Source organism: Leptonychotes weddellii, chromosome 6, assembly GCF_054177405.1.
Source record: "Leptonychotes weddellii isolate Sample4059 chromosome 6, ASM5417740v2, whole genome shotgun sequence".
In the NCBI taxonomy this organism is placed as follows: Eukaryota; Metazoa; Chordata; class Mammalia; order Carnivora; family Phocidae; genus Leptonychotes; species Leptonychotes weddellii.
In genome coordinates this window covers 37,456,856-37,470,159 of record NC_138374.1, presented here as the reverse complement: position 1 = coordinate 37,470,159, position 13,304 = coordinate 37,456,856, and the positions used below count along the sequence as shown (strand labels likewise).

Sequence of the window (13,304 nt, the reverse complement as noted above, 5' to 3'; positions counted from 1 at the left end):
AGAGACCATTGGATGAACTCCAAGGGTACCACCAACTCTAACTCTACGGGAGCTCAGCAGGCCCCTTTACTGCCCCTCGCGGCCTCAGGCAGGACCACGCACTGGAGTGCCCTTTTTATGTGGCCTGGAGGTCCCGCCCACCCCGGGGCTCCTTCTTGCCCTCAGCAGAGTGTGCTGGAGCATCTCCTTGGCTCTGGCGAGGGCTGCCTCAGCAGAGACAGCCACATGGGGCATCACACCCACCCCTTCCCAGGAGCTGCCATCTGCAGCCCCCACTGAACGGGCCGTGGGGATGGTGATGTAGAGATGAGTGCCATCTACGTGGTAGGTTTGTGGTGGCTGGCAGCCCCCACTGGTCACCTCCCCGATGACCAGTGCCCGGCCCAGCCTCTTCATGATGTAGGTAAATTCCTCCGCGGCGCCGGCCGTCAGGGCGCTGGTCAGAATGGCCACATTTTTCTCAGAGCCGTAGCGTTCACCTGGAAAATAGAAGGTCCTTCAAGATGGCGAGTCCAGCCCCCACCCGGAGGCACCTGCCTTCTCCATACTGCCTGGCCCCGCAAAGAGGAAGGCCTGGACTTTAGTTCTGTGGCCTTGTGTCCACATGCAAGTCACTCCTTCCTGAGCCCCAGTTCTGTATCTGTAAAATGGAGATAAGAATGTGTGCCCAGAAAAAGGATGCTCTTCCTCTTCGTGAATAATGAGAATGCCTAACCTGACCAGTCTCACTTTTCACTTTGGACTCCCAGAAGAGCCAAACGTGTGACTTCATCGCAACAACCCTCTAGGACAGCGACGTCTGATAGAAATGCAACAGAATGTGAGCCAGAATGTGAGCCTCAGGTGTCACTGTAAGCTTTCTAGGAGTCACATTAAACAAGTAAAAAGAAACAGATGAAATGAATCCTAATAATGTTTTATTTAACTCAATATAGCTCAAAAACGTAATCAATAAAAATTATTGAGTGATTTTATATCCTTATCTTTCCATAAGAAAGTCTTCCAAATCTGATGTGCACTTTATACACTTTTTACATCTCAGTTCATATGAGGCCCATCTCAATGCTTGGTGGCCACATGTGACGTGCAGCTCCTGGGTTAGACACCACAATTCTAGGACCCCATGATCTGCAGATTCGAGTCTATTTGTTCCTCTTGGTTTTGAATGTCTATTTGAATTTACAATTCACCTGGTTCTAATTTTTATTTACATTTTGCAATATTTTTGCATGTATGTCTTGAAGCTCCCCTCAAATCCTTGTGTGATAAGGAAGTGTAAAAAGTGTGAATTGTGGGGACAGCCATGTGGCTGTCTCCTTCTGGTCATATGCACCCCCCACCGTTGGTCCCCTAGCCCCTCGTCAGATGGGAGTGTAGGTTCATTGGTTTGTCGTGCTGAGCAAGGGAGTCGGAGTGAGCCTGTCACCCACAATGGGGCTGTGAGAGCCCTGGGCCTGCATTCGCTCCTCCAGCCACTGCTCTGGGTCCAGAGCCACAAACTTTCTTCGAGCACGTGTGCTGAGCTGCTGCTGGGAGCTCAGGCAGGATGGGCGCCAGACACCCTGTGTGGTTTGGCGATGGGCAGGGGGATCCTTACAGTTTTGCATTTGTCTTGTAGGCTGATGGTTGTAGTGGTGAGAATGGAGGGCATTTTGGTTTTAGACAAACCAGTGTTCAAACTCTGGCTCTTTCACTTGCTAGTTGGGTGATGTTAGATAAGATACTCAACCTAGTTAAGACTCATTTTTCTCCTCTAGAAATTAAGTATAAAGGTAGCATTTTGCAGGGATTAAGGATCATCTGTAAAAGCGCACAGCATAGGGCAGGGGCTTTATATTTTACTATTACTTTTCCCAGAACCCAAGCTGCCATGAGAACAGGAAAGGGAAGGCTTCTGCACATACCTGCGAGCCGGGAGTGGGTCCAGAGCTCACTGACAGAGTCATTGGGCCGGCTGTAGATTTTGTCCAGCAGAATTGGAGGGCCTTCATCGAAGAAGTAGGAGCATAAAGCAGAGATGGAGGAGGTGGGGCCGCCGATGTTGAACCTGAGGGAAGGGAAGTGGGAGCCATTGGGGAGGAGTTCACAGGGAGGCCCTCCGTTCCCCTCTGGGAGCCTGGGACACTAATTTCAGGCAGCCTCAGTGCCCCATCCTAGTGCCCCATCTTCCTCCTGCAGAATTCCTTGTTTGGCATTTCCCAGCATACAAGTCTCTTGAGAACAAGAGACTTTGTGGTCAAATTTGTGTAGAAAATATTGAATGCCATACCTGCCCCTTCTGATCACGTATTAATGCATTATGTGATACGTATTGTATAAATTACATTAAAGCCTCTGACAAGTCCTGCAGTCATGAAATTGTTGATAAATTTTCCCCACTTACTGACCATGGACTGCTCTCCCGCACCCCTGCTGCCTGTGAGGTTACTGCCTTCCCCAGCTGCGTTCTCCATAATCCCACAAAACCCATTGGGCATTTTTGTTGGTGTGTCCTCATGGGGCACTTAGTGTAGCAGAGTGCTCAGAATTGTGGAACTACATTGGGGGGGTGGGGGGACACGGGAGAAGGGGAGAGCCTGTGCCTGTCCTTAGCATGAGCATCATCTGCATGTTCAATAAGTGTTTGAAGGATAAAATCTTCAGGGGTACGACAGGAGCCCTCAAGCTCAAGTTCTGGCAACACACACACACACACACACACACACACACACACACACACACAGAACCCTGGGAGATGTTTCCTTTTCCAGGGAGAACAAGCCTCTGAGATCCGGACCCCCTCCTAGTGAGGACCAAGAACGATGGCTGAGCGGCAGGTCATGACTTGGCCAATTCTGGCAACTTCTCTCCTGCAGCTGGGGGGTTGGGGTTCCACCTCCGGGGGGGGGCAGCCTGCCCCTCCCTGTGCCCACGCAGGGTGCCCAGAGCAGTCAGGGAGTCCTGGGCCTGGTTGCTGCAGGGGGGGACGTTGCTCTTCCACCCTTCTCCAGGAGGGAGGTCTCTAGCTGCTAGAAAGCATCCGGCCAACAGTCTTTTTGTGAGGCAAAGAATTCTTTTTGCAACAATAGTGGCTAATTTGCAAATTCTCTCTGGGACTCTGGCTTTTTTCTTTCTTTCTTTCTTTCTTTCTTTCTTTCTTTCTTTCTTTCTTTCTTTCTTTCTTTCTCTTTCTTTCTTTCTTTTTTTCTTTCTTTCTTTTTTTAGAATTTTATTTAAATTCAATTAGCCAACCAACATATGGGACTCTGGCTTTCTAATTCTCATGACCGGAGTGGTCATGGGCTGATTTTGTATGACATGAGATTGAGTGATGGTCAGAATCACCTGGCATGATGCCTTTCAAGTACACAGATGACAAGGCCTCACCCCTGGAGCTCTGGATTCAGTAGGGTGCCCTGGAATCTGTTCTTAATGTCTCCCTTTCCCCCTCTCTCTCCACTGAATCCAATGACCAGGCAAGTTTGGGAGCCAAGGAGTAGCCCAGTGATTCTCAGCCTGGAATAAACATTGGGATCATCTGATGAGCTTAAAAAGACCACCAGTGCTGGGGTTCCCTGCAGCCGACCAAGCCAGAACCCCCAGGGCCAGAGACCTCTGCCTGCCCCTCCCCTCCTCCCTGGACCACTGACCTCATGTCGATGATCATGGCATCTGTGTGCACGATCTTCTTCCAGACGTGCTCCACCAGCAGCTCTGACACCTGGGTGAGCAGCTCACAGTCCCCAAACATGTCAAACCTCAGGTAGCCAAGGTTGTCCTCAAACACATTAGTATGAAAGGAGAACTTGATCAGGTCCTCAAAGACTTCAGGGGAAGGGATCTGAAAGATGAGGGGGGGTCCAGCTCAGTGTCTGCAAAGGAGCAGATTAGCAGATTTTACAGCTCAGGAAAGTGGTCACCGTAGTTTTCCTTTATACATGAACGATACTGAGGGATGGGAGTGGACTAACTTTTCTGAAGGAGGTAGTAGGTGCCAGGAGCTTTTCCGGTGGAGCATCTAGGAGGTTATGTGGGTGGTGGGCCTAGGATGTGGACCCAAGGTTGGTAAGATGTGGTTGGCAGACTCCTTACAGAGAACACTCATGTGTGCAAACCCCACACCATGGGCCATGGGGTCCAGAGCTACAAGGCCCAGGTGTGCTCTCCACTCTGATTCCTGCCCCCCTCCCCTCACCGACATCACCAGACACTTTCTGATGTCTCTGAGTTCATCTTCCTTTCCTTCCCTGGGGCACGGAGGGAAGATATTAGCTAGCTACTGGGCCTCTAAGTCTTCAGCAGGGGTTTGGCCTTCTGCTGAGCACATTGCAGCCCTTACCATCACCCTCAGGGCACCCTGGAGCATCCCTCCTCCTTTCAGTGAGGAAACTGAAGCACAGAGTGATCACAGTCACACAGTAAGTGGTGGAGCCAGAAGCTGAATCCACATGTGACTGCAAATTCATGAACCCTGGCTACACTAGAAAGGAGTGATTTGGAATCTGGTAGCCCTGTGAGCCCAGCACAGTGCCACATATGAGGCTCCCCCAACATGCCTTGTGCCTCCTCTTCTCTCTTCAAGACTGCTAGAAGGACACGGGCTCTGTGGGCTGGAATGAGAACAAGCAGTGTGCCGGGGGTTAACTGGGACACCCGGCCTCCAGGGCCTGCTCTGCCCTCAGTCACAAGCTCTTTGGCCATTGGCCACTCTCCTCTGCACCCCTCTGGGCTTCCGTTTATTTTTTTGTAAAACGGGGATGGCTATTCTGCAGGAGATGCTTCTCGTGCCCTTAGCCCTCCTCTGACTCTGGCTGCCGCCGGCCTTGGCTGCCAGGGCCTGCCTCCAGCACACCCCATGTCTTTCCACCCTCTCCTTCAGGACCTTCTCCAAGCTGCCTCAGAGTCTGAGAGAGTTTATGCCCACAGGGGGACCTTCAGCCAATGAAGGACAGGAGCTGCCCGGTCCCATCTGCAGATGGACGGCTCCGGGAGGCATTCCCCTCACTTGTTAGGTTCCCACTGGAATCTTCAGAAGCAACAGCTTCAACAATGCACCCACCTGTCCCCACCTGTTCACTTCCCTCCTCCCCACTCTCTCTGCTCCTGCACTCCTGCTTCAGAGACCGCCTCCCCCATGAACGGCCTGCATCCAAGACCTGCTTTCCAGGGAACCCGAGACAAATGCTGCCCTGCCTCCTCAAGACTATGCAGTGAAATAATGGATGATAAACCACGTGGAGAGATGTTGTAAATGCTGCCTTTTGATGAGGCTCCTAGCTGATGGGAGTGCTTGGTGAACCCTTGGCTTATCTGGGCCACGGGTCTGGAGAACTTTCTTCTCAACCACCCAGCAGCAGAGCTCCTCAACCTTGATTTACCTTTTCGGTGTTTCCCCAAACGTCACTGCTGGCTTCAAATAAACTGACCACAATCGCCTTGTGCAGAATTTCCCATCCAGCTGGCCCTCGGTTCAGAACACGCCCACTGAGTGAGCGCCTTCCGGCCGCAGTAGAACTACAATGACATGCGTGGTGGGAGGGGAGGAGAAGGCAGGGGGGCCTCACCACTGCCGTGGTCCTCTGGGCTGTGCGAGGCACCCCTGAGCACACCCCTGCCCGTGTCCGGGCTCCATGCTTTAGCTCTGAGGCAACTGTGAGGTCGAGACCTCTGCCTGCTTCTCTCCCCCTGCCCCCTCAACTCATTCACACAAACTGCAGCCCCCCCCCAACCACCAGGCGGGCAGGTGGTGAGAATGAACACAAACCCCATGTTGCCAGAGGAGGAAACCGTCGTGACTTCTCGTGACCTGACCTTCTCCTCACCACGGACTATAAGAAGCGCTGCAAACATTTGCCTTCCGCCCCTGCCAAGAGTGAAACTCCTTCTCTACCAGGGCTTTGCAAACTGCGTTCCTGTGGGTACCACTATTCAACAGAGGTGCTCAGGGACCTCATGGACGTGAGAAGGGGAAGGGATGACAGGAGGAGAGGAAGGAAAAATGTGACTAGTGAGAACTTGAACACAGAACCAAGTCTGGAGGCCATTGTCTTGCACCACGCACAGAGCCCGGGGTGTGCAGACAAGCGGTCGGCTCATTCCTGCCTGGGACTGTGCTAGGCTAAGCATCCCTTATATCTCACCTGCATGGGCACAATCCCGGGAATGCGGTCCTTGGCATCCTCAGGGATATGGGCTGTCTTCAGGTGTGGGTCTCCGGACAGCATCTGCAGATCAGCCCCCAGCATCTCAGCCAGGGCCCCTTCCGAGGTCACCCTGGAATAGCGGCTCTGCAGACCGCTCAGCTTGGCAGCCATCTTGGCCCCCAGTTCTGGAGAGGCATAGTTATCGGCTACCAGTTTCCCGGTTGTCTGCAGCACGGTGGACACCTTGGCACGCAGGGCCACTATGTCCCGGGCTGTGGAGAGGGCCTCACTCATGGGCACGGCGATGTCCGGCTCCACGCCAGCCAGGTCCCAGACCTCGCCTGTGCTGGCACTCAGGGCCATCTGCGTGGGCATGGAGGCATATAAGGGGCTGCTGCCCACCTGGTAGATGCCCACAGAGAGTGCCCCTCCAGCTGTGGGCTCCCCAATGACCGTGGCCCGCTGCAGGTCCTGCATGGTGTGGGCAAAAGCCTCCGCTGCCGACCCGCTGATGTGGCTCGTCAGGATGTAGAGGTCCTTGTGGGGGCCGTAGCGCTGACCGGCCACCTGCGGCAGGGTCCACACCTCCGTGACCCTCGAGGTGGCCCTGTCAAAGACAGAGTAGAGGTGCTGGCGGGGCTCTGCCTCAAAGAAGTAGGAGCAGAGCAGCGGCACGGCCGTGGAGTAGCTGCCGGGGTTGTACCTCAGGTCGACGACCAGCGCGGCTGTGTCCACCAGCCCCTGCCACACCAGCTGCACCAGCTGTGGCCCGATGGCCTTCACCGTCTCCAGCTCAGCCATGGCGTCGAAGCGCAGGTAGCCCAGGCGGCCAGGGAGCACCTCTGTTTTAAACAGGGCTTCAATGAGGTAGGAGACCTCCTCTGGGGACGGGACGGCGGGGGGTGGCGGGGGCACCTCCTCAGCCACCATCTCGCCAGGGCTGTGGAACACCAGCAGGCGGTGGTCCCCAGACATCTCCTGCAGGTCGGCCGTGAGCTGGGAGGCCAGTGACTCCAGGTCCACGGCTGTGCGGTAGGCCCCCTGGGCCAGCTTGGCTCTCAGCAGGGCACTGGTCTGCCCGACGACCTCTGGCTGTGCGTAGTGCGCCTCCACCAGGTGCCCTGTGCCCTCCACCAAGGCCTCCAGGCTGCGGTGGAACTCCAGCACCTCTTGGGCCTTGTCCAGGGCCTCCTCGGCCAGCACGATGGCGTCGGGCACCACGCCACCGCCCAGCCAGCACTCGCCGTGGTTGTCGATGAAGGTGAGCACGGGCACCGTGAGCACCAGGTCCCCCTCGGGCATCTCCAGCAGGGGCACCGTGCGGGTGTGCAGCAGGCTGCCCGCGGTGATCTCGCCCACCAGCGTGGCCCAGCCCAGCGACTGCATGAGGAAGGCCAGCTCCTCGGCGGCGGTGGCGGTGCGGTGGCTGGTGAGCAGGTACACCCCGCGCTGGGTGGGGTAGCACTGGCCCAGCAGCTCCATGCGGCTGAAGTGCTCCCGTGTGACATTGGTGCGGCGGTCATAGGTGGTGAAGAGGCGCACAGAGCCAGTGTCGGGGCCCTGGAAGTAAGAGAGTAGCAGGGGCACGGCAGAGGATGGCCCCCCGGGGTTCTGGCGCAGGTCCATGATGAGGTGCTCCGTGTCCTGCAGGGGCTCCCACACCTGCTGCACGATGTATGGGCTCAGCACCTCCAGCACCGAGGCGTCGGCAAAGCTGTCAAAGCGGAGGTAGCCCACGTTGCCCGGCAGCACGGACACCTGGAACATAGAGTCCACCAGGGCCCGCCGGACAGCCTCATCCTCGGCCACTGTGGGCCCCACCTCCGGAGGGTCAGCGTCTCCGACCTCAGGCCCAGGAAGGGTTTCCTTGGGCCTGACGGCCCGCACCAGGAGCCTGGGGTCCTCAGACGCAGTCTGTAGACCAGCGTTGAGCTTCGTGACCAGGTCCTCCTCGGAGACCACCGCAGAGAAGTCCATGTTGGCCAGGTGGTGCAGCAGGGTGGGCACGCGGTCCACCAGCGTGTAGTAGGCCTGCAGCGCCTCCTGCAGGCGCTGCACGACTCCTGGCAGGGCCCGGCGCAGAGTGAGGATGGCCAGGGCTTTCTCGAGCGCCTGCTCGGCTGGTGTCCCCACACAGGGCAGCACCCCGCTGCCCTCCCATGTCTGGCTGCCTCCTCCCAGGGGCCCTAGGGACCTGGACACAGGCACAGTGAGGAAGAAGTCGGACTGGCCTATCCGCAGCTTCTGGAGGTCCAGGGCACCCCCCACAGTCCGCTCACCCACCACGATGGCCCTGCGCATCTGTTTGAGGATGTAAGTGATGTCCTCAGCCACGCCCCCCGTGTGGCCGCTGGTGAGGACCACCACATCCTTGTCGGCACTGTACCTCTCTCCTAGGACCTGGGGCAGGGTCCAGATCTCAGTGGTTGTATTGGAGGGGCGGTTGTAGATGGTATCCACGTGCAGGACTGTGTTCCCTGGGTGTAGGTAGGAGATGACGTAGGGGATGCCGGAAATATGGCCCCCAGTGCAGTGCCGGAGGTCCAGCACCAAGGCAGAGGTGCCCATGAGCTCCCTCCAGACGCTGGTCACCAGGAAGCCCCCCAGCTTGCTCACCACCTCCTGGCCTGGGATGTCGTCCATACGCAGGTAGCCCACATTGCCCTCCAGAACCTCGTGGCGGATGCCCTTCTGCAACCGGGCAAGCTGTTCCTCTTGTGTGAGGTTGGTGAGTGCTGGGGCTTGCCGGGGAGCCTCAAGGGTGCTGGGCTCATATGAGATGACCAGGCGAGGGTCGTTCAAGGAGCTCTGCACCCCCGTGGTCAGCACATGGGCCAGAGTCTGAGGGTCTGAGATGGCGAGGATCTTACGACTCTTGATGGCCTGCTCGATGGCTTCCTGCATCCCCATCAGGTTCTCTGGGAAGCAGTAGTTATCCAGAAGGACCTTGGCCATGTCTAGCACCAGGCTTGGCTGGAACAAGTGCGTGGGGCCGGCCAGGCCACAGATCAGCACGGACAAGATCAGGGCCCATTCTCTCGTCATGGGGATCCAGCGGGAGAGCTGGCTCCTGCACAAAAAATCCCTTGACTGTGCGTCAGGCACTGCCCTGTGTGGTGGCTGCCTTCCTCCCTCGTCCTTCTCAGCGGGCGGACAGAAGGTCTGGGGCTAAACTCGGGAGTTGGGGTGCGGCTTCTAGCTCCAATAAGCCTTTAATCCTGTTTAATTCAAGCGCATCAGCCCTGGGGACTGGGGAGCAGGGGCCGAAGTGGTTTGACCCAGAAGGTACGTTGGATCTCGCCTTGCTGTGCCACCTCTGCGTGTAGTAATCTGAGTAACTACCGTTCACTTTGAGTTCCTGCCACACGCCAGGCACTGCGCCGCATGCTTCACCAGGTGACAGTTTTCACCAGAACCTAGCAAAATAAGAGCTATTAACCTGCGGTCAGCAGCATTTCCCCACCACACCGAGTGACCCACAGTCTCTGGAATTAGGCAGAACTCACTGGAGGCCTGGCTCTGTGACTCTCTACTCTGTGGCCTTAGGGAAGTATCTTACTTATTGTGTCGATTAAGTAAGAAACTATGCGTAAAGCATCTCATGGTTTCAGGCAAGGAGGGAGCATTCCATTACTGATAAGTTCTCCGTGGTGGAAATGATCTCTGCTGTACGGCTGAAGAAATAGAGCTCAGTATCTCACCGCAGCCCATCATCTTAGCTGAGAGGCAAGGGGTCACTGAGAAGAAGTCTTGCGGGGGGGGGGGGGGCTGCAGTCAGCTCCGACAGTGCAGAGGCTGAGGCTGAGGCCGCTATCCACTTCAGGGCTGGAAGTTGATTTTTATGTCTTGCTAATGCATCCAGGGAATTGGTGAGGGCCCCCCAACACCTTTCAAACAGTAAGAACACAGTGTCTGGACCTCAATGCGGTGTGTGGTGAGTGGGCGCGGTGTCCACCTTCCAGACACCACGGGATCGGTGATTCCAGGTCAGATGAGGTTGTCTCTGCGACCTAATAAGTGTCCATGCTCCTGGCTAAAGAAGACCCTTGCCGGTTGAGGGCTCGGGCCGTGGCCCGCCGTTTGCAGGGAGAACCCAGTTGTAGAACCTGAGTCTCTGGGGTCCCAGACCTCACAGGCATCCAGGTCATTTCCCCACCTGCACAGAGCACACAGGCCTGTCTCAGGTGACCGCTCCTTCGCATGGAAGTGCCATGCTTGCAGCTGACTTGCCACAGATCTCCAAGGAGCCTAGAGTCTAGAACCCCTGCTTTGTCTCCGCATCTCTCTGGGGGTGGGCACTTCCCATATTTAACAGACAAACACGGCTCAGAGTGCACACAGCCAGGGAGAGCACTGGGAGAGCGGCCCGCCTCCCCTCTCCTCGCTTGGCCCGTTGGGTCATGCAAGCAGTAGGCAGGTTCACACGTGTGCCTCAGCAGGCAGCTGCCGGAGCTATTCCCGGGGACAGGGGGCCTTTCTCGGCACCCTCGAGAACCACAATCCGCTCTCTGGAAATCATTATCTGAGGATGTTTACCAAGGGGTTTATGAAGGCCAAAGAGGTCAATTAGCTAAAACAAACATATTTTTAGCTCATTAGGATTTGTTTAATGCCCAAGTGACATATGGTCACATCACTCCACTGTTTGCAGCCAATGAGGTGAGCCCGATTTATTATAACAATAAGGCCTCCTTAGTCCCCACTGGGAAGACTGGGCCTTCCGCCCTGCCTCTACTTGGGGAATCACATGTCAGAGTATGCCATCCTGGGCCTCTGAGGGCACTTCTCTGTCCTTGCTTGAGCTCAGGCAAAGCCTCCGGACCCGGAAGGGGAGAGGATAATGACGACCAGGGAAAAGTCCTTCTCTGGGGAAAGCGCTTCTCCTGGACTCTTCCTGAAATGCAGTTACAGGATGGGATGCCTGGAGCCATTGTTGGGCCCTGATTTGTGGGGATGGATGGCCCAGAGCCTCGCAGAAGATGTGGAAAACAGAATGTGGGTCCATCGCAAGTCACCAGGCAGGCGGAGTTAGTGTCTACAAGGAGACGTGATGCGTCCTCCTGTGGGTGTGGCCCGAGGCCAGTGGGAGAAAGTTCTGTCCCCAGAGTTCGTCTTTCCCTCAATGTTCTTTATGGACATTTTCAAGCAGTACAGCAAATATCCATGTCCTTAGATTTTAACATTGACATTTTCTTACCCTTTCTTTATCTCACCTCTGTCTCTCTGACTCTTTCTCTAAACCTTAAGCCAGCATATTTTTTGGATGCATTTCAAAGCAAGTTGAATCCTGTCTTTATTTTATTTTAATCCTTTTTCTTTTTACTTTTTACTTTTTTTCTTTTTACTTTTTTTAAAAGTAAGAGTAAAACATACTCATTTTTTCAAGTTAAATAATTCATAAATGTGTGAACAATCTTTTTCCAAAGCCATTCCAATCCAGCCAATAATAATGTGTATTAGACATACATAAACAATGTTTAATGTGTGGCTGTCCTCACTTTTCTCTGGGTTCATACACGAATGCACATATGTAGGACATGTATTGTCTATTCATCTATGGACGCCCATCCATCCTTCCATCCATCTATTTATTATCATCTATGTACACATAGTGTCCATACTGTGTATACCTGGTAATTTGCCTTTTGTTTTACTTACTTAAACATATAGCAGAAACAATCCTCACTGTTGAAGCATATACATAAAGTTCATCCTTGTAATAGCTGCATTGTAGTCCTTGATAATTTACTGATCTGTTCTTCTAGTGAGAGATATTTTAAGTTATTTTTGTTTTTGTTTCTATAAACGATATCGTTAATAAATGTTCTCAAACACGTGTTCTAAAGGACTAGTGCTTCTTGTTTCTGTAAATTCCTAAAACTGGACTCAGTTTTATCATATTTTCAGTAACTTTTAAATTATCTAATAAATGTGTATTTTTTCTGTTTTTTTTTAAACAACTTAATTGATGTATAACTGACATACATTGAACTGACCATATTTGAAGTGTACAATCTGGTTAGTTTTTTTTTTTATTGTTTTTTTTATTCTTATGTTAATCCCCATACATTACATCATTAGTTTTAGATGAAGTGTTCCATGATTCATTGTTTGTGCATAACACCCAGTGCTCCATGCAGAATGTGCCCTCCTCAATACCCACCACCAGGCTAACCCATCCTCCCACCCCTCTCCCCTCTAGAACCCTCAGTTTGTTTTTGAGAGTCCATCATCTCTCATGGTTCGTCTACCCCTCCGATTTCCCCCGCTTCATTCTTCCCCTCCCGCTACCTTCTTCTTTTTTTTTTTTCTTAACATATATTGCATTATTTGTTTCAGAGGTACAGATCTGGTTAGTTTTGACATGTGTATTCACCTATGGAACGATCACCCAGATCAAGATAATGTATATTGCCCTCACCCTCAAATTTTTCTCATGCCTCATTGTTATCCAACCCCCGCCTACATCTCCATCTCCAAGCAGACGCTGATCTGCCTTCTGTCACCACTGTGGATTCATTCTCATTTGCCAGAATTTTAAATGGAATTATACCACGTGTACTGGTTTTTTTCTTCCTGTTCTTCCTTTATTCAGCATAATGATTTTGAGACATACCTATGTTGTTGAGTGCACTGTTAGTTTATTTATTTCATAGCTGAGTAGTATTCCACGGTATAGATCTACCACAATCTATTATCCACTCACGGGTTGATGGACCTGCAGCTTGCTTCCATATATAACGGTTACAAATGCAGCTGCAGCGAATGTTTAAGTATAGGTCTCTGCATGGATATATGGTTTTATTTTCACTAGGACAGGAATGCATGTTTACATTTTAAGAAATAACCTGTTTTCCAAAATATAAATTTATACCAGCAACATATGAGACTTCAATTCCTCCACACCAATGCCAACAATTGGTGTGTATGGTCAGACTTTAATCTTAGCCATTCTAATGGATATAGAGTGGCTTCTCATGATTTTAGTTGACATTTCCTTGATGACTAATGGTGTTGAGCATCTTTTAATATATTTGTGGGCTATTTGTATGTATTCCAAGATGAACTATCTGTTTAGACCTTCTGTGCATTCGTTGGGGCTGAGGGGGATGTCTAGGAGTGGAATTGCTGGGTCATGCGGTAATTCTCTGTTTAACTTTTTGAGGAATCTCCAAACTGTTT

The 13,304-nt window shown here is 52.9% G+C and overlaps 1 protein-coding gene across 1 annotated transcript; it reads right to left on the bottom strand.

Moving 5' to 3' along the window:
* Positions 1-84: 84 nt before the first annotated feature.
* On the bottom strand, positions 85-9,557 carry RBP3 (retinol binding protein 3). Its single transcript, XM_006749024.2, has 4 exons — positions 6,120-9,557; positions 3,630-3,820; positions 1,905-2,047; positions 85-479 (listed from the first exon to the last, which is right to left on the bottom strand). Exons 1-4 carry the CDS (start codon positions 9,165-9,167, stop codon positions 85-87), a joined length of 3,777 nt encoding a protein of 1,258 aa, XP_006749087.1. The 5' UTR covers positions 9,168-9,557.
* Between the last annotated feature and the right edge of the window lie 3,747 nt (positions 9,558-13,304).